This window comes from Salvelinus namaycush, chromosome 21 (genome assembly GCF_016432855.1).
Source record: "Salvelinus namaycush isolate Seneca chromosome 21, SaNama_1.0, whole genome shotgun sequence".
NCBI lineage: Eukaryota > Metazoa > Chordata > Actinopteri > Salmoniformes > Salmonidae > Salvelinus > Salvelinus namaycush.
The window spans coordinates 41,218,312-41,239,130 of NC_052327.1; the positions used below are offsets into that span (position 1 = coordinate 41,218,312).

A 20,819-nucleotide genomic window follows, 5' to 3' on the forward strand; every position below is an offset into this window, starting at 1 on the left:
TCTGTTTGCTTCTTTTTTTTCAACACCAAACCCACCACTGGTGTGCGTGGCCAAATAGTTATATTTTAATGACATCTGACCATAGCACCAGTGCCAATCCAAGTAGTGCCAATGCCTTTTATCAAACTCCAAGCGGTGCTAAGGTCAGAGTACCAGAGTACCAGGACATTTTAGCCTAAAGCCTGGTTGCCTCTGCCAGGAGGCTGACATGCAAGTGGATCTTCCAGCAAGACAACAACCCCAAGCACTAATTAAAATCCACAAAGAAATGGTTAATTGACCATAATATCAACATTTTACAATGGCCATCTCAGTCTTCGGACTTGAAGCCCACTGAAAACCTGGGGTTTGAATTAAAGAGGGCAGTCCATAAGAGCACACAAAGGATATCAAGGATCTGGAAAGATTCTCTATGGAAGAATGGTCTAAGATCCCTCCCAACGTGTTCTCCAATCTCATAAAACATTTTAGAAAAAGGCTCAGTGTCGTTATCCTCATGTTGTTTGAGATTTTTTTTGTATAACTTTTTAACAAAATTGATTTCTCTGAGCAATTGTATTAGCATAAAATAATATAATTTCCCATTTAAAAAAATAAATATTATTATTTATTTTATGTATTTTTTCACTAATCTTTATCAAGGGTGCCAATAATGAAGGACCTGGCTGTAGCGGTCAGTGTCTCTGGATGTGTTGTAATGTTGAGGATGTGTTGTAATGTACCCCTGGATCGAACCAGGGTCTGTAGTGACTCCTCTAGCACTGAGATGCAGTGCCTTAGACCGCTGCGCCACTCGGGAGCTCTGTAGGTAAGTGATCACCTGAAAAGCTGCTGACAAGAGCTCAGCTGGAGATTGAAGGGTGTCTGTGGGCTGGGAAAAGAGGGGCTGGAAGACAGGAGTGATTGAGGTGGGGAAGGTAAGAATCAAAGTGGAATCAAGGCACCCTGACATGCTGGGCATGCCCAGCGTTGTCTGGTCTATATCTCTCTCCACCAATCTCCTTTCCTTACCCTCCAACCCTTTCTCTTCCTCTTTCCCTCATACTCTCCTGATACTCTTCCTCTCCCTCTCTCCCCCACCCCCCTCCTTCCAGCAGGATATGCCTGCCAGCAGTTCTGTCCATTATCTCGACTCCATTAGCCTTGCAACATCTAGTACCTCAGAGTCAGACGGCTGTGTGATGTTTCCCCCATCTTGTCCATATGTGATCTTGACAGCATGGCTGTGTCCACAGGTAGAGAGGGGGGATGGGGAGATGTAATCAAGGCATTTGCCTCATCCGTCACGCTTCCCCCTGCACTATAGTGCTGTCTGAAGGTCTTTCTGCCCATTACATTGTTTTCTTGCCTTTTTCCCCTCCACTGAAATGTCACAGGGAAAAAGGCACACAACATTCACACCCATAAATTATGCAGCCTACATTACTCCATCCCCGTCCCTGAGAGTGGAGGGGACATGGCAGAGGAGGCCTTACACTCAAGGGACACCAGGAGCACAGACAAATACCACAGAGTGTATCACATGCGCAAACACATTCACTCACGCGCACACACACACACACACACAGAGAGAGAGATACAAGCCTCTCACCCCTAATGCACAAATATAAAACATGCATAGAAATCTACCATTCCAAAATAACTTACCACAGAGAAACGTCACATACACATGTATGTACAGCATGCCCACAACTAATTCAAATTCACATTGGAAATCATGGCAGTTACACACCACCACACTCTGTCTGTGAGGTCACATATTTCTATAGCGATGCTTGGGAAGATATAAATAAAAGCAGACACGCCATATTAACTGTGGTAAAGAGGCATCTGTACTCCTACACACAAACTGTATTGAACACACTTGTGAGGGCATGCATGAAGACAAAAGGCTGATAGACAGATGGAGCATCAGAGTGGGCCCTGAATGGAATGAATTAGATTTTATCACGCCAGAAGGGCAGGTCACACCGCCAGGCACTTTGACAAACACAGTGGTCTGGAAAGGGATTAGAAAGAAAGGTCAGGGAATGCAGGAGTGAGACAGGAAGGAGAATTAAGTCATCACATGCTATCTGAAGTTCAAACAAAGCACCTTCCGCCCACAGCCTTATCTCCTCGGCAGCAGACACACTGGCAGCTCACTTTTTCTGTCTGACCAAATCAAAGCAAGACAAAGCATCAGCTGGATATTAAACCCCTGTTTCTCATTGGTGTTTCTTTCTCTCTCCCTCTCTTTACTCTAGTACCACTCAGAGCTCCTTTCGATGTATCACCTTCCTCCCAGCACAATACCAGTGTATCCACATGCTCCCTGTGCTCTCCGTGGACATATTCTCAGCAGCAGTTGTTTGAAAGCCTCCCACACGTGTGGATGGCCTAAGAGAGAAAGACACACGCACAGAAAGAGAGAGAAATGGGAAGAAGGAGAGAGAGAGACAGAAAGGGGTGGGAGGGAGAGAGAGAGCATCAGAAAGGGAAGAGCATACAGACATGATGCACTCCCATATGTTACCCTAGGAGGCAGTGTTGTCTTTAGTTTGAGGGGAGCGTGGATGAGAGCGAGAGAGGTAGCTTCTGCTCCTGCCACCTCTCTTGTGTTTGAGAAGACATGATCACTAGCCACAGACAGTAACCATAGTTACATCACTGATAACAGTAATAAACCTAGTTTGCACCTGAAATAAGGATTGTTAGTTGTCAGCGCACCCGTAAGCTATCCAATGAGAATAAGTTAAAGATTAATTTTCTGTTTGACATGGGCAATCATGGTGACCTTCGTCTTAGAATTAGTATTATTTTAGTTTTGGAATAAAACAGCAAATTGGTAGGCTCAGTGACCATCATTTGTTTGAAAGTGAGAAATGGAGAAATGAAAATGTATGAAAGTAACCAATGAGTGAGAGAGAAGACAGGAGAGACACGATATCATCAAAGGCAGAGTTATTAATATTACTTTATGGTTACAGCAAGTAATTCAGCTGGTGCCTGGTATTATATGATGTAAAGAACATCCATTTTGCAGAGAAAGTTAAACTCTTTAGTGTTGTGGGTGACACTATAGCATGGTGACTCTATAATATAACATCAGGTAATCACTACTATACAGTGTGTGCTACACCTGCATTATTCCTATAATTTCCTCATTCAGGTCTTGGGTTAATTACACATTGCTACTGTATTTTATCACCCATTAACTTACTTATGTACTGTGTATTAGCGCAATTGCTTGAGAGCGTCATTGGGTCAGCTGTGCTCTGTGTCAGTCCATTATGGTCTATTACTATAGCTTCTCCTAAATGACCATTCAGGTCATCAGTTTGAGGCTAACATAATGTAGTGAAGAATGTGTCACCAGAGTACCATGTCAGGGGTAAACTCACTCACAAGGCCTCGTGCAGAGAGCTGAAAACCTGTGATTATATTTTTATTGCGGAGATTGTACAACTGAATTGAAAACCTTCCCCCCTCTTGTTCAATTACCCTCTCTCTCTTTTTCTCTCTCTCTATCTCTCTCTCTTTCCTCCCCTTGTAAAGCTTTGGTGCCATGGCAGAGTGACAGGCCTTAGTTCTCACTGATCTGTGAGCACGAGCGACAGCCACTGATCCTGTTTGGAGTGGTGCCATCCCAGTGCTAACCATGCCCAGAATATCTCTAGCAGAGAGAGTCATTGAAAAGGATCAACATTTAGCTACGTGCAGAGGGGAGACAGGCTGATATGGTAAGGACTCAAACAGGGGAGGTGGGTGGCGTGGCAGTTGGTGAGGAGGGATGCTGCTGCTGGGGATGGTGCCAGCTGGAACGTGACTTACCTTAGCAGGGTCCAATCCATTTCACATCAGCTGGGTTTGGTATCTACTGCTGCGATCCGGGACCAGGCCACAAACAGTTGACCTGGAAGGTGAGACATTTTTCAGGATACACATAACACCTAATGGCAGGCTAGCTGATACACATAGCCTGGCATGGTAATAAACTGTGTTTATACAAATAAATATTTGCAACTGTTACCCATGTGGCTGACATTGGGGCCCTAGCTACCTACCATCACCGGTCATGTTTTTTTTATTTTATTTTTTATTTCACCTTTATTTAACCAGGTAGCGACCTGGCCAAGATAAAGCAAAGCAGTTCGACACATACAACAACACAGAGTTACACATGGAGTAAAACAAACATACAGTCAATAATACAGTAGAAAAATAAGTCTATATACAATGTGAGCAAATTAGGTGAGATAAGGGAGGTAAAGGCAAAAAAAGGCTGTGGTGGCGAGGTAAATACAATATAGCAAGTAAAACACTGGAATTGTAGATTTGCAGTGGAAGAATGTGCAAAGTAGAAATATAAATAATGGGGTGCAAAGGAGCAAAATAAATAAATACAGTAGGGGAAGAGGTAGTTGTTTGGGCTAAATTATAGATGGGCTATTTACAGGTGCAGTAATCTGTGCGGTGCTCTGACAGCTGGTGCTTAAAACTTATTGTCAATAGGGGGGCGCTGTTTTCACTTTGGAAAAAATCGTGCCCAATTTAAACGGCCTCGTACTCTGTTCTAGATCATACAATATGCATATTATTATTACTATTGGATAGAAAACACTCTGAAGTTTCTAAAACTGTTTGAAATAAATCTGTGAGTAAAACAGAACTCATTTGGCAGCAAACTTCCATACAGGAAGTGAAAAATCTGAAAACGAGGCTCTGTTTCAGGGCCTGCCTATTCAACTGGCTTTTATTTATCGATATGTATGCACTTCATACGCCTTCCACTAGATGTCAACAGGCAGTGGAAGGTTGAATGGGGTGTCTAGCTTGATCTGAGGCCGAATAAGAGTTTTTGGAGTGACAGGTCCGGTATTTTCTTTGTCTTCGACGGCGCGCGGGGGAGCTCGACATTGTCTTCTGAAAAGCGTTCGGTATACACAGCGAATATCTCCGGCTCTGATTTTATTTGATACATATGAGAAAAACATCATAAAGTAGGTGCTTTTGTGTGTTTGGCTATTGTGGTAAGCTAATATAATTCTATATTGTGTTTTCGCTGTAAAACACTTAAAAAATCGGAAATATTGGCTGGATTCACAAGATGTTTATCTTTCATTTGCTGTACACTATGTATTTTTCAGAAATGTTTTATGATGAGTAATTAGGTATTTGACGTTGGTGTCTGTAAATATTATGGCTGCTTTCGGTGCAATTTCTGATTGTAGCTGCAATGTAAACTATGATTTATACCTGAAATATGCACATTTTTCTAACAAAACATATGCTATACAATAAATATGTTATCAGACTGTCATCTGATGAAGTTGTTTCTTGGTTAGTGACTATTTATATCTTGGTCGAAATTGTGATAGCTACGTATGCAGGAAAAAAATGGTGGGAAAAAAAAGTTGTGTCTTTTGCTATCGTGGTTAGCTAATAGAAATACATATTGTGTCTTCCCTGTAAAACATTTAAAAAATCAGAAATGATGGCTGGATTCACAAGATGTGTATCTTTCATCTGGTGTCTTGGACTTGTGATTTAATGATATTTAGATGCTAGTATTTACTTGTGACGCTATGCTAGGCTATGCTAGTCAGCTTTTTTACTGATGGGGGTGCTCCCGGATCCGGGATTGTGATGAAGTAGAAGTTAAGCTCGTCTGGAGGTTAGTTAGCACAGTGTCCAAAGAAGGGCCAGAAGTATACAGAATGGTGTCGTCTGCGTAGAGGTGGATCAGAGACTCACCAGCAGCAAGAGTGACATCATTGCTGTATACAGAGAAGAGAGTCGGCCCAAGAATTGAACCCTGTGGCACCCCCATAGAGACTGCCAGAGGCCCAGACAACAGGCCCTCCGATTTGACACACTGAACTCTATCAGAGAAGTAGTTGGTGAACCAGGCGAGGCAATCATTTGAGAAACCAAGGCTATTGAGTCTGCCGATGAGGATGTGGTGATTGACCTGGCCAAGGCTTTCGACTCTGTCAATGAATACGGCTGCACAGTATTGTTTCTTATCGATGGCGGTTAACTTCTTCTGGCTGCAGGGGCAGTATTGAGTAGCTCTGATAAAAGGTGCCCATTTCAAACGGCCTCGTACTCAATTCTTGCTCGTACAATATGCATATTATTATTACTATTGGATAGAAAACACTCTCTAGTTTCTAAAACCGTTTGAATTATATCTGTGAGTAAAACAGAACTCATTTGGCACAAACTTCCTGACCAGGAAGTGGAAAGTCTGAAAACTATGCTCTGTTCTAGGTCCTGCCTATAAATGGGCATGATACGTATTAGTATACATGCACGTCATACACCTTTCCCTAGATGTCAAGAGGCAGTGAGAGAAGAAATGGAGTGTTTATCTTGGTCTGAGGTGGAATAAATCCTCTTGGAATGACGTGTCACCCATTTCCTGTTTTCTGGAAAGCGCGAGGATGGACCTGGAATTGCCTTCTGAAAAGCTGTCGTTATAGGCGACTACTATCTCCGGCTTTGATTTTATTTGATACATGTGACAATATCATCGTAAAGTATGTTTTTTCAATATAGTTTTATTAGATTATTGAAATTTATTCGGGACGTTAGGCGTGTTGCGTTGTGTGCCTTTGTTCAGGAAGGAGAGCTTCGCGCCACTTGGCTAGTGCGCTTGCTAATTCAAGAGGGAAAAAGGACGTTCTAAATCCAAACAACGATTGTTCTTGACAAAGGACCTCTTGTACAACATTCTGATGGAAGCTCATCAAAAGTAGGACCCATTTCATGATGCTATTTCATATATCTGTCGAACTGTGTACTATTAGTTTTGCACCCAGGTTTTGGGCACTCGCTCGCCATAACGTAAGCCTTATGTCGTAATGAAGTTATTTTTAGAATTCTAACACTGCGATTGCATTAAGAACTAGTGTATCTATCATTTCCTATACAACATGTATTTTTTAGTAATGTTTATGAATAGTTATTTGGTCAGAATATGTGAGTGTCAGAAAAATATCCGGACGTTGTGGGAAAAAGCTGCTACGTTAGCACAATGTATAACCACTGATTTCAGCTCTAAATATGCACATTTTCGAACAAAACATAAGTGTATGTATAACCTGATGTTATAGGACTGTCATCTGATGAAGCTTATCAAGGTTAGTCAAAAATTATATATCTTTTGCTGGTTTGTTACGATCGCTAACTTTTGCTGCTGGTAAATGGCTTGTGTTTCTGGCTATTGTGGTAAGCTAATATAATGCTATATTGTGTTTTCGCTGTAAAACACTTAAGAAATCGGAAATATTGGCTGGAATCACAAGATGCCTGTCTTTCATTTGCTGTACACCATGTATTTTTCAGAAATGTTTTATGATGAGTATTTAGGTATTTGACGTTGGTGTCTGTAATTACTCTGGCTGCTTCGGTGCTATTTCTGACGGTAGCTGTGATGGTAGCTGCAATGTAAAACTGATTTATAGCTCAAATATGCAAATTTTTCGAACAAAACATAGATTTATTGAATAACATGTTATAAGACTGTCATCTGATGAAGTTGTTTCTTGGTTAGTTAGGTTGGTTTTGTGCATGCTACCTGTGCTGTGAAAAATGTCTGTCCTTTTTTGTATTTGGTGGTGAGCTAACATAAATATATGTGGTGTTTTCGCTGTAAAACATTTTAAAAATCGGACATGTTGGCTGGATTCACAAGATGTTTATCTTTCAAATGCTGTATTGGACTTGTTAATGTGTGAAAGTTAAATATTTCAAAAATATAGATTTTGAATTTCGCGCCCTGCACTTGAAGTGGCTGTTGTCATATTGTGCCCGGCTTCGGGCTTGCAGCCCAAAGAAGTTAAGCATGTCCCAGTTTAGCAGTATGAGCTCTGAAGATAGATGGGGGGCAATCAGTTCACATATGGTGTCCAGAGCACAGCTTGGGGCAGAGGGTGGTCTATAGCATGCGGCAACGGTGAGAGACTTGTTTTTGGAGAAGTGGATTTTTAAAAGTAGAAGTACAAATTATTTGGGTACAGGCCTGGATAGTAGGACAGAACTCTGCAGGCTATCTCTGCAGTAGATTGCAACACCGCCCCCTTTGGCCATTCTATCTTGTCAGAAAATGTTGTAGTTAGGGATGGAGATTTCAGAGTTTTTGGTGGTCTTCCTAAGCCAGGATTCAGACACGGCTAGGACATCCGGGTTGGCAGAGTGTGCTAAAGCAGTGAATAAAACAAACTTAGGGAGGAGGCTTCTAATGTTAACATGCATGAAACCAAGGCTAGTAAGGTAATCTAACCAAAAAACTCATCATAAACTTTGCTAAAAAATACATGTTGTACAGCAAATGAAAAAAAAAACTTTAGTACAAAGCACAGCATGCAATAATCTGAGACAGCGCCCAGCCATTCTCCGCCATGTTGGAGCCAACATATTCCACAAAAATACGAAATAACATCATAAATTTTCTCTTAACTTTGATGATCTTCCATCAGAATGCAGTGCAAGGAGTCCTAGTTCCACAATAAATCGTTGTTTTGTTTTAGAATGTCCATTTCTTCTGTCGAATTAGCAACTTTGGCTAGCATGGTGGAGCGCACATGTCCATGAACTCTTGGCGCATGGAACGAAAAATTCTAAAAGTCATAATAAACGTCGAATAAACTGGTCAAACTCAGTTGAAAATCGATCTTTATGATGTTTTTCTCATATGTATCCAATAACGTCCAAGACGGAGCATTTCGTTGTGTCTACCTAATGCATTGCAGAAAACAATATGGTGCTCTCTGGTGCGCAGAAAAATACTGCCAATATGGCGGACCTGTCACTCCAAAAGCTCTCATTCGGTCTCACATCAAGCTAGACACCCCATTCAACATTCTACTGCCTCTTGACATCTAGTGGAAGGCATATGAAGTGCATACAGATCCATAAATTAAAGGCAATTGAATAGGCAAGGCCTTACACAGAGACCCATTTTGAGAATTTTCACTTCCTGTTTGGAAGTTTGCTGCCAAATCAGTTCTGTTTAAATCACAGATATAATTCAAACAGTTTTAGAAACGTCAGAGTGTTTTCTATCCAATAGTAATAATAATATGCATATCGTATGATCTAGAACAGAGTACGAGGCCGTTTAATTTGGGCACGATTTTTTCCCAAAGTGGAAATGGCGCCCCCTATTTCCAAGAGGTTTTAAGGAGAGGCATGCTTAGCCGAGTGATCATAAGGATCCAATGAGTAGTGAGGTTGGTTGGGGTCACGGCGATTCAGACAGCTAGCCGGGCCATGGGTAGCAAGCTGGCAGAAGATGGAGGTCTGTTTTTAGCCACCTCGTGCGTTTCCGTCGGTAGATTAGTGGGGTTCCGTGTGGTAGAGGGGACCAATCCAATTGGCAAAATAGTTATAGTTATAGTGGCCCAAGAAAATTGGCCGATAGACCTATTCAGATAGCAGCCGATAAGACCGCTAACGATTAGCGGGCCGCAGATGGGCGTTCAGGTTACGTCGCGACGGAGGGGCCAGTTGGATAACTCCCTCAGGCAGATAACGTCGGTAGTCCAGTCGTGAAGGCCCAGTGGGGCTCCGCATCGGCAGTAAAACAGGTCCGGATAGGTGATTGTAGCCCAGGAGTGGCTTATGGAACTCTTCAGCTGGCTAGCTCCGGAATAATCAATGTTTGCTCCGGGACCAACGTTAGCCAATAGTCACTCGGATAGCAGCTAGCTAGCTGCAAGATCCAGGTGTAAATGTCCAGAGCTTGCGGTAGAAATCCGGGGATATGGAGAGAAAATAGGTCCGGTATACTCTGGTCTGAGTCGCGTTGTACAAAACTGGCAATAGCTTTTCGAGCTAAAGGATAGCTGATGACCGCCAACCGTGGTTAGCTGAATATTAACGTTAGCCAGCTAACTTCTGGCTAGCCTCTGTTGTGGTTTCATATTTGAGATGAAAAATACTTTTAAAAAATTGGTGAGGCGGGTTGCAGGAGAGTGTTTTGAAGTTGAGTTTTTAGAAAATATATATATAAAAAGATATGCGAAGAAAATATGTAAATATATTTATACACTGGACATGACAAGACGAGGACAAAGGACGTCTGACTGCTATGCCATCTTGCAATTGAATTGAATGTAAATGATGCTACCTGAGACAAGGCATTCTCTTTTTGCTTTAAATTCTAGCCCTTTTGCAACCAAGTCATTTCAACACATGTGGTCTTATGCGGCTCTTATCAAAAGTAGTGCACTATATGAGGAATAAAGATCTCTCTCTTTATAACAGGGAGTCTCAGTTATGGGCAATGCTGGGTTGGGTTGCAAAGTGGCAATGTTAGGTTGGGTTGCAAAGACCATACTCTTAGAATTGACAAGTAATTCCTTAATTTCTTGCCAGGGTATGCCTTATCTTTAAAGGGGACATTGCAATGCCATCACAGATATGTACACTAGTTGCCTACATTCAGCTGAGCTAAACATGCAGTGTACCTCTGGAGCATTAGCTAACAGGGTTGTTAAAAGGCAGTGTTAATCAAACCACTGAGATCACGCTGTGTTACACACTCATTCACAACGCTCCTCATTACTTTCCTATTACCCCAGCAGTGTCTTCAGACCCTCAAAGACTCTCTGACGTTAAAACCTATGAGGTGAGGAGGAGCACAGGGATATTTCTGGTCCTCTAGAACGCCTCAGAAGCCTCTCTCTTACTCTGATTGATGACCATCATTACACAGATTTTTTAATGTTTTGAAGGACAGGAGAATCTAGGAGAATACATGTCAAACACTGTACTGAGTTTATGTCTAGGGCTGCTCATTGGGTTAATTTCATTCGCATTCACTCACTCATAGACGGGAACCAGTGTCAACAAACGTCAAATATATCATGTACTGACATTAAGGTCTGAAAAGCACTCACCCATCAGGTCATGAGTATTTTTTGGATGCCCTAAAAAGATTATGATCACTTGCCCAAAAATGTAAAGTAGCTATTTTCACCTATACACAGGGGAAGAACCAGAAAGACCAGACTTTTGGTGGTTGACAGTAAAAAAGCCACAGAGCAGGCCACAGAACAGGCTCAACTTGTGTGACTGCTCAGGTCACTTGCCCCAGGCAACAGGGTAACCCTTATTGTTCAATCCCTGCTATATGAACAATGTATATGGCAAACCCTTGTCACAAGTTGTGACAACCAACAAAACCAACAACAGTTAGTGACAATAAAGAAAACTCTTGGTTGATACTGCTTGACACTTAAAAGGAAATTTAAACGTCATATTCATCATCTCCAGCACCTACCCCAACATCAACATACAGTACGTGAAAATGGCACGTTTCTATGTTTTGTGGAAAAAAATGATAGCAGGAGATAAGTGTTTCTGACGACATCATCAATGTGCATCATATGATTTTAACCAATTATGGGTAGGCATTGCCTACTAATTGGTTGATAATGTCATTGGAAACACTTATTTTCCTCTTTCTTTTTTATTGCAAAATATAGAAATGCACCCTTTGCACATACTGTATTATGATGTTGAGGTGGTGTGGTTGAAAAATTGTGAAATTTCCCTTTAAAACATTAAGGAGTTGATGTGACAACACTGGTTGGATGTTTAACTATTGCAAGCAATCACAACAGTTTACACGCAACATCCGTTCTCATCAGTGGTATGACAATGATCAATTTGTTTACTTAACTAGACATGCTTGGATTTTGTATGTAATTCCAGCACTGCGCTAAGCAGTACATCTGAACCATTCTCTGATTAGTGCAAATAAATCATGTCCACACTGTTGGCAACTTCATCACAACTGAACCAAACTGTAAAATCCCAATAAGTATTGTCTTTATGGAACAACAGTTGTCAATAGACATTACCGTCAGGCGCTCAAGCCATTAGTCTCCTGCAGGGCACTGATTTGGTGGGCCAGCTGTGAGGATACAGCACTGTGTCTCTTTGGTGAGATCCAACGCCTCAAGGCATAGGGAGGGAGGGACGGGGGGAGGAACGTCATAGAGAGAGAGATAGAGATGGTGTGAGAGACAAAGAAGTAGAGAGAGATAGAGGCAGAGTGAGAGGAGTGAAATGGAGAGTAAGGGTGAATAAGGGCTGTTGTGCTGAACAAAGTGTGGTATGGCACCCCCACAGATGTGTTTATTAATGAGCTTGCTGGCGTTTAATTTCCCTGTCACCTTGGCGACCCCATATCGAGGAGACAAGCGGCGCAGTGGGACCGCCACAGCAGTGCCGTCTGGGAACAGGGGGCACCGTCACCAGCACAGCCTGCTGGAAGAGACAGGGACTTCTTAGGATACTGACTTCTGAGGGCTGGAGAAGGTTGGGCGCTGCAAGAGAGGAGGCCTGCTGACTCAAAAGTGTTGCTGAGGGAAATGACTGTGGAACGGTTGGGTGGAGGGGATGAAGAGTAGGATGAGGTTGAGGGAAATGACGGAGCTGTTTGAGTTGAGGATGAAATCAATTTTTATTTGTCACGTTTCGTAAACAACACGTATAGATTAACATTGAAATACTTACTTACGGTTCCTTTTCCAACAATGCAAAGTTAAAGATGTTTTAAAAAATATTTATACAGTGCCTATATATATACTGCACAGTGCCTTCGGAAAGTATTCAGACAACTTCACTTTGGTCAGGTCAGATTACCTGTTTTGAACAATGGATGCCAACAATGGACAGAGAGCAAGAGGAGTAGGAGGGAGAGGAAGAGGACGAGTGCAAAGAAGAGAAGGAAGGAGAGCCATCTCTGATGAGATTAGGGCAACACTTGTTGATCATGTGATCAACCACAGTTTGACCATGAGAGAGGCTGGACTGAGAGTCCAGCCCAACTTGAGTTGATTTACAGTAGCGTCCATAATTCGAACCTTCAGAAATGAGAACAGGTATGCAACTATCTAATGACTATTTTAGCATTACAGTAATGTACTGTAAAATAAGTATGGCTGCATAGTATTGCATAAACATTTGTAACTCTAAGCCATCCATTTACTGCACTGCATTGAATGAATGAGGTTGGTTATCATGCTGTACTACATTTTTTGGTACATTGTTTACAGTTCCTATGCTGAACACATACTGTGTTTGAATTCTGTACAGAGTGGAAAGGCAAAGACATCATGGAGGATGAGGATGCTTGTTTACAGATGTACAAGAGACTGCAATTATAAATATGGTTTTGGCCAACAATGCAATTAGGATTCGAGAGATAAGAGAGCATATCTTGAATAATGACACCATATTTAACAACATCAATGCTGTAAGCCTGTCGACCATACAACTCATCCTCCAACGGCACCGAGTGACGATGAAACAACTTTACAAGGTGCCATTTGAGAGAAACTCTGACAGAGTCAAGAATATGCGACATGACTTTGTAGAGGTATGTATGCAACACTACTTCCAGTACTTCAGACATATCATATTTACTCATCTGTATATCATTTTGTCTGTTACAGAGAGTATTGGAGCTGGATGCCCATGTAATTCGGTATTCATTTATTTATGTGGAGGAGGTTGGCTTCAACCTCACCAAAACCAGGCGCCGCGGAAGAAATGTAATAGGACAGAGGGCAAATACCAATGTCCCTGGACCGCGTGGGGGTAATATAACTATGTGTGCTGCCATCACTCAAAACGGGTTCCTCCATCACAATGCCACACTGGGTCCGTACAACACCGGCCATATGCTCACTTTTCTGGATGCAATTTACACAATGCTTGTCCCTGATCCAGATCAGGAGCCTGCTAGATTTGTGGTTTTATGGGACAATGTTAGTTTTCACCAGGCTGTTCTGGTCCAAAACTGGTTTGCCACCCATCCACAATTTGTAGTTTTGTACCTACCCCCATATTCACCTTTTCTAAATCCCATAGAGGAATCCTTCTCAGCCTGTCGCTGGAAAGTGTATGATCGCCAACCCTATGCCCGCATGCCGCTTCTCCATGCAATGGAGGACGCATGTGGGGACATAGAGGTTGCCTCTGTCCAAGGTTGGATACACCATGCTAGGAGATACTTCCCTTGATGTTTGGCAAGAGAAAACATATCTTGTGATGTGGACGAAGTATTGTGGCCAGACCCAGGACGGAGAAGAGATGACGCGTAGCTTAGCACTGGTGACTGCCCCCCCCCCCCCCTACCAATTCCTGGACTGCCCCCCCGGCACCCCACACACACAATTGTGTTCTTTACTGTATTCTATAGAATATACTTTTGGTTTACATATGTTTATGGTTTTGTTGTATGCTACTGTATACAACAGTAATGTTTGGCCTAATAAATATTTTCTGTTTCTACATTGCATTGGTGTTTACAGTGTACTTGTTACCCCTCTCAGCAGATTACTTTGAATGTAGAACATTGTATTGAAATGTAGATATAAGCCTATGAAAGACCAAAGAGCTTTAGATTTAGAACAACAGTGTTTACATGGTATATCCAAAAATGTACTATTATGAAAGCAGTGTTTGCCATTTGATGCAAATGCTTCATTCTGACATGTGTTTATGGCATTTTGAATGCAGTGTTACATTTTGAAGGAGATGTGAAGCATTTTGCATTTTGTGTGTGCAGGTTTGGGAATTGTGTGTAGAGTTTTGAAAAAAGGAGACACTTTTGAAAACGTGTGTAAGCAGTTGGAAAAAACTGTAAATAGAACAATTTCCTCAGCAATCTACACACAATATCCCATAATGACAAAGCGAAAACAGGTTTAAGAAATGTTTTAAGGTCCCAAAGAACATAGTGGCCTCCATCATTCTTAAATGGAAGAAGATTGGAACCACCAAGACTCTTCCTGGAGCTGGCCACCCAGCCATGAAACTGAGCAATCGGGGGAGAAGGGCCTTGGTCAGGGAGGTGACCAAGAACCTGATGGTCACTCTGACAGAGCTCTAGAGTTCCTCTGTGGAGATGGGAGAACCTTCCAGAAGGACAACAATCCCTGCAACACTCCACCAATTAGGCCTTTATGGTAGAGTGGCCAGACGGAAGCCAGTCCTCAGTAAAAGGCAAATGACAGCCCAATGGAGTTTGCCAAAAGGCACCTAAAGACTCTCAGACCAGAAACAAGAATATTTGGCCTGAATGCCAAGCGTCCCATCTGGAGGAAAGCTGGCACCATCCCTACGGAGAAGCATGGTGGTGGCAGCATCATGCTGTGGGAATGTCTTTCAGCGGCAGGGACTGGGATTGAGGCAAAGATAAATTAACCAAAGTACTGCTCCAGAGCGCTCAGGACCTCAGACCGGGGCCAAGGTTCACCTTCCAACAGGACAACGACCCCAAGCACACAGCCAAGACAATGCAGAAGTGGTTTCTGGACAAGTCTCTGAATGTCCTTGAGTGGCCCAGCCAGAGCCCGGACTTGAACCCGATCTAACATCTCTGGAGAGACCTAAAAATAGCTGTGCACCAACGCTCCCCATCCAACCCGACAGAGCTTGAGACGATCTGCAGAGAAGAATGGGAGAAACTCCCCAAATACAGGTGTGTCTAGCTTGTAGTGTCATACCAAAGAAGACTCGAGGCTGTAATCGCTGCCAAAGGTCCTTCAACAAAGTTCTGAGTAAAGGGTCTGAGTAGTTATGGAAATGCTATATTCCCATTTTTTGTATTTTTATTGTTAGCAATCTTTTTTCTTTTTTTAACGTTTTTGCTTTGTCATTTTGGAATATAGTTTGTAGATGAGGGGGAAAAAACTATTTAATACATTTTAGAACAAGGCTGTAACAAAATGTGGAAAAAGTCAAGAGGCCTGAATACTTTCCGAAGCTACTATATGTACATATAGGTAGTGGTAAAGTGACTAGGCAAAAGTATATATAATAAACAGTAGCAGCAACTCATGTGGTGAGTGTGAAAGTATGTGTGTGTGTATATGGCGTTTGTATGCGTGTGTGGGCGTATCGATTGTGTGTGTTGGGGTGTCAGTGTAAGTATGTGTGGGTAGAGTCCAGTGTTTGTGCATAGAGTCACTGCAACAGAGTTAGTGCAAAAAAGGGTCAATGCGGGTAGTCCGGGTAACCATTTGATTAATTTCCTGTTTAGCAGTCCTATGGCTTAGAGGAAGAAGCTATTCAGGATCCTGCTGGTTCGAGACTTTGTGCCCTGGTACCGCTTGCCATGTGGTAGCAGAGAGAACAGTCTATGGGCCTTCCTCTGACACCTCCTGGTATAGAGGTCCTAGATGGCAGGGAGCTCGGCTCCATTGATGTACTGGGCCGTACTCATCACCCTCTGTAGTGCCTTGCGGTCGGGTGCCTTGCAGTTATCATACCAAGTGGTGATGTAGCCAGTCAAGATGCTGTCATTGCTGAAGCTTTAGACATTTTGGAGGATCTGAGGGACAATGCTAAATACTTTCAGCCTCCTGAGCGGGAAGAGGTGCTGTCGTGCCCTCTTCACAAGTCGTGCCCCCTGCCCTCTTTGTGTGTGTGTGGACCCTGTTATTTCCTTAGTGATATGGATTAGCTCCTTTGTCTTGCTGACATTGAGGGACAGGTTGTTGTCCTGGCACCACACTGCCAGGAGTCTTACCTCCTCCCTATATGCTGCATCATCATCATCATAGGTGTTCAGTCTTACCACCGTCGTGTCGTCAGTAAACTCGTGGGTGAATGGGGAGTACAGGACGGGACTACGCACACACCCCTGAGAGGCCCTCATGTTGATGGTCAGAGTGGCGGATGTGTCATTGCCTACCACCTGGGGGTGGCCCATCAGGAAGTCCATAGAGATTGCTTCCTCTGTGGATCTGTTATGGCGGTTGGCGAATTGGAGTGGGTCCAGGGCACAGTGACTATGGTTGTCTACTTAAAACAAGTTGGTATTGCAGACCGGGTCAGGGATAGGTTGAAACTGTCAGTGAAGACACTTGGCAGCTGGACAGCGCATGCTCTAAGTACACGTCTTGGTTTTCCGTCTGGCCCCGTGGCCTTGCGAATGTAAGCTGTTTAACTTCTTATGGCTGCAAGGGGCAGTATTGAGTAGCCAGTTAAATCGTGCCCATTTCAAACGGCCTCGTACTCAATTCTTGCTCGTACAATATGCATATTATTATTACTATTGGATAGAAAACACTCTCTAGTTTCTAAAACCGTTTGAATTATTTCTCTGAGTGAAACAGAACTCATTCTGCAGCACATTTCCTGACCAGGAAGTGGAATGTCAGAAATCGATGCTCTGTTCAACTTCCTGCCTATACATGGGCATGATACGTAAGAGTCTACGTACACTTCATACACCTTCCCCTGGTTGTCAAGAGGCGGTGAGAGAAGAAATTTCGTGTTTATCTTGGTCTGAGGTGGAATTAAAGCTCTTTGTATGACGTGACCGTCCATTTCCTGTTTCTGGAGCGCGCGAAAGGGGACATGGATTTGCCTTCTGTTTAGCTGTCGTTATGGACGACTAACATCTCCGGTTTAGATTTTATTTGATACGTGACCATATCATCGTAAAGTATGTTTTTTCAATATAGTTTAATCAGATTATTGAAATTTTTTCGGGAGTTTTGCCGTGTTCCGTTCTCTGACTTTGTTGACGTTGGAGAGATCCGTGCCACTTGGCAAGTGCCCATGCTAAATCAAGAGGGAAATTTGCCGTTCCAGATCCAAACAACGACTGTTCTGGACAAAGGACACCTTGTCCAACATTCTGATGGAAGATCACCAAAAGTAAGAAACATTTTATGATGCTATTTCTAATATCTGTCGTGCATGTGAACTGGTCGTCGGCGCCCAAGTGTTTCTGGCTATTGTGGCTACGCTAATATAACGCTATATTGTGTTTTCGCTGTAAAACACTTGATAAATCGGAAATATTGTCTGGAATCACAAGATGCCTGTCTTTCAATTGCTGTACACTATGTATTTTTCAGAAATGTTTTATGATGAGTATTTAGTTATTTGGCGTTGGTGTCTGTAATTTTTCTGTCTGCTTTCGGTGCAATTTCTGACTGTAGCTGCAATGTAAACTATGATTTATACCTGAAATATGCACATTTTTCTAACAAAACATATGCTATACAATAAATATGTTATCAGACTGTCATCTGATGAAGTTGTTTCTTGGTTAGTGGCTATTTATATCTTTATTTGGTCGAATTTGTGATAGCTACTGATGGAGTAAAAAACTGATGGAGTAAGAAAAGTGGTGTCTTTTGCTAACGTGGTTAGCTAATAGATTTACATATTGTGTCTTCCCTGTAAAACATTTTAAAAATCGGACATGTTGGCTTGATTCACAAGATGTGTACCTTTCATATGCTGTATTGGACTTGTTAATGTGTGAAAGTTAAATATTTAAAAAATATATCTTTTGAATTTCGCGCCCTGCACTTTGAGCTGGCTGTTGTCATAAGTGTACCGACGTCGGGCTTGCACGCCAAACAGGTTAAAGATTTTACTCACATCAGCTATAAAGAGCGAGATTACAAAGTCGTCCGGAACAGCTGGTGCTCTCGTGCATAGTTCAGTGATGCTTGCCTCGATGCGAGCATAGAAGGCATTTAGCTCGTTTGGTATGATCGCATCGCTGGTAAGCTCGTGGCTGGGTTTCCCTTTGTAATTTTTGATAGTTTGCAAGCCCTGCCACATCCGACAAGTGTCAGAGCTGGCGTAGTAGGTTTTGATTGTAGTCCTGCATTGGCGCTTAGCCAGTTTGATCGTTTATTAGAGGTCGTAAGGGGATTTATTATAAGCGTCCGGATTAGTGTCCCGCTCCTTGAAAGTGGCAGCTCTAGCCTTTAGCTCAGTGCGGATGCTGCCTGTAATCTGTGGCTTCTCGTTGGGATATGTACGTACTAGGGATGCAACGGTACACAGTATGTTGTCGAACCGTTCGGTACGCCCCCTACGGTTCAATACGCACACGTGAACCGCGGAATTTTCAATAATTTCCAAAAGTGCTTATTGCACTGCAGACTACACGCACGTCGTACATTCAGATCCATAGAACCAGACGTGCAGTTTGTGAACAGGCTTGGCAGGCATCTGCTTGGGGCCACAGGCCGTTAGGGGTCTCCTGAGGGCTGACAAACTTTACTCCGCAACAATGTCTCAAAATGTGGAAACCACAGTGACCGCTACCCCCTCCCCCTTAATCAATCAAGTTTATTTTATATAGCCCTTCGTACATCAGCTAATATCTCGAAGTGCTGTACAGAAACCCAGCCTAAAACCCCAAACAGCTAGTAATGCAGGTGTAGAAGCACGGTGGCTAGGAAAAACTCCCTAGAAAGGCCAAAACCTAGGAAGAAACCTAGAGAGGAACCAGGCTATGAGGGGTGGCCAGTCCTCTTCTGGCTGTGCCGGGTGGAGATTATAACAGAACTATGCCAAGATGTTCAAAAATGTTCATAAGTGACAAGCATGGTCAAATAATAATCATGAATAATTTTCAGTTGGCTTTTCATAGCCGATCATTAAGAGTTGAAAAACAACAGGTCTGGGACAGGTGGCGGTTCCATAACCGCAGGCAGAACAGTTGAAACTGGAATAGCAGCAAGGCCAGTCGGACTGGGGACAGCAAGGAGTCACCACGCCCGGTAGTCCCGACGTATGGTCCTAGGGCTCAGGTCCTCCGAGAGAAAGAAAGAGAGAAGGAGAAAATTAGAGAGAGCCAAGATTTTCAAAATGTTCATAAATGACAAGCATGGTCAAATAATAATCAGGAATAAATCTCAGTTGGCTTTTCATAGCCGATCATTAAGAGTTGAAAACAGCAGGTCTGGGACAGGTAGGGGTTCCGTAACCGCAGGCAGAACAGTTGAAACTGGAATAGCAGCAAGGCCAGGCGGACTGGGGACAGCAAGGAGTCATCATGCCCGGTAGTCCTGACGTATGGTCCTAGGGCTCAGGTTCTCAGAGAGAGAGAAAGAAAGAGAGAACGAGAGAATTAGAGAGAGCATACTTAAATTCACACAGGACACTGGATAAGACAGGAGAAGTACTCCAGGTATAACCAACTGACCCTAGCCCCCCGACACAAACTACTGCAGCATAAATACTGGAGGCTGAGACAGGAGCGGTCAGGAGACACTGTGGCCCCATCCGAAGATACCCCCGGACAGGGCCAAACAGGAAGGATATAACCCCACCCACTTTGCCAAAGCACAGCCCCCGCACCACTAGAGGGATATCTTCAACCACCAACTTACAATCCTGAGACAAGGCCGAGTATAGCCCACAAAGATCTCCACCACAGCACAAACCAAGGGGGGGCGCCAACCCAGACAGGAAGATCACGTCAGTAACTCAACCCACTCAAGTGACGCAGCCCTCCTAGGGACGGCATGAAAGAGCACCAGTAAGCCAGTGACTCAGCCCCTGTAATAGGGTTAGAGGCAGAGAATCCCAGTGGAGAGAGGGGAACCGGCCAGGCAGAGACAGCAAGGGCGGTTCGTTGCTCCAGAGCCTTTCCGTTCACCTTCACACTCCTGGGCCAGACTACACTCAATCATATGACCTACTGAAGAGATAAGTCTTCAGTAAAGACTTAAAGGTTGAGACCGAGTCTGCGTCTCTCACATGGGTAGGCAGACTGTTCCATAAAAATGGAGATCTATAGGAGAAAGCCCTGCCTCCCGCTGTTTGCTTAGAAATTCTAGGGACAATTAGGAGGCCTGCGTCTTGTGACCGTAGCGTACGTATTGGTATGTACGGCAGGACCAACTCGGAAAGATAGGTAGGAGCAAGCCCATGTAACGCTTTATAGGTTAACAGTAAAACCTTGAAATCAGCCCTTGCCTTAAAACTTCTTAAGGACAGGGGGTGCTGTTTTCACTTTTGGGGAAAATCGTATCCAATTTAAACGGCCTCGT

At 43.2% G+C, this 20,819-nt stretch overlaps 1 protein-coding gene across 1 annotated transcript in view; it reads right to left on the reverse strand.

The window, feature by feature from the left end:
* Window positions 1–3,839: 3,839 nt before the first annotated feature.
* Window positions 3,840–20,819, reverse strand: part of LOC120065909 — a 43,382-nt gene continuing 26,402 nt past the window's right edge. Inside the window, exons 3-5 of the mRNA XM_039016953.1 lie at window positions 16,586–16,754; window positions 12,171–12,264; window positions 3,840–3,895 (exon numbers count right to left, since the gene is read on the reverse strand). Coding sequence (XP_038872881.1) covers window positions 3,840–3,895; window positions 12,171–12,264; window positions 16,586–16,754 — 319 coding nt within the window. The remainder of the gene's footprint in view (window positions 3,896–12,170; window positions 12,265–16,585; window positions 16,755–20,819) is intronic.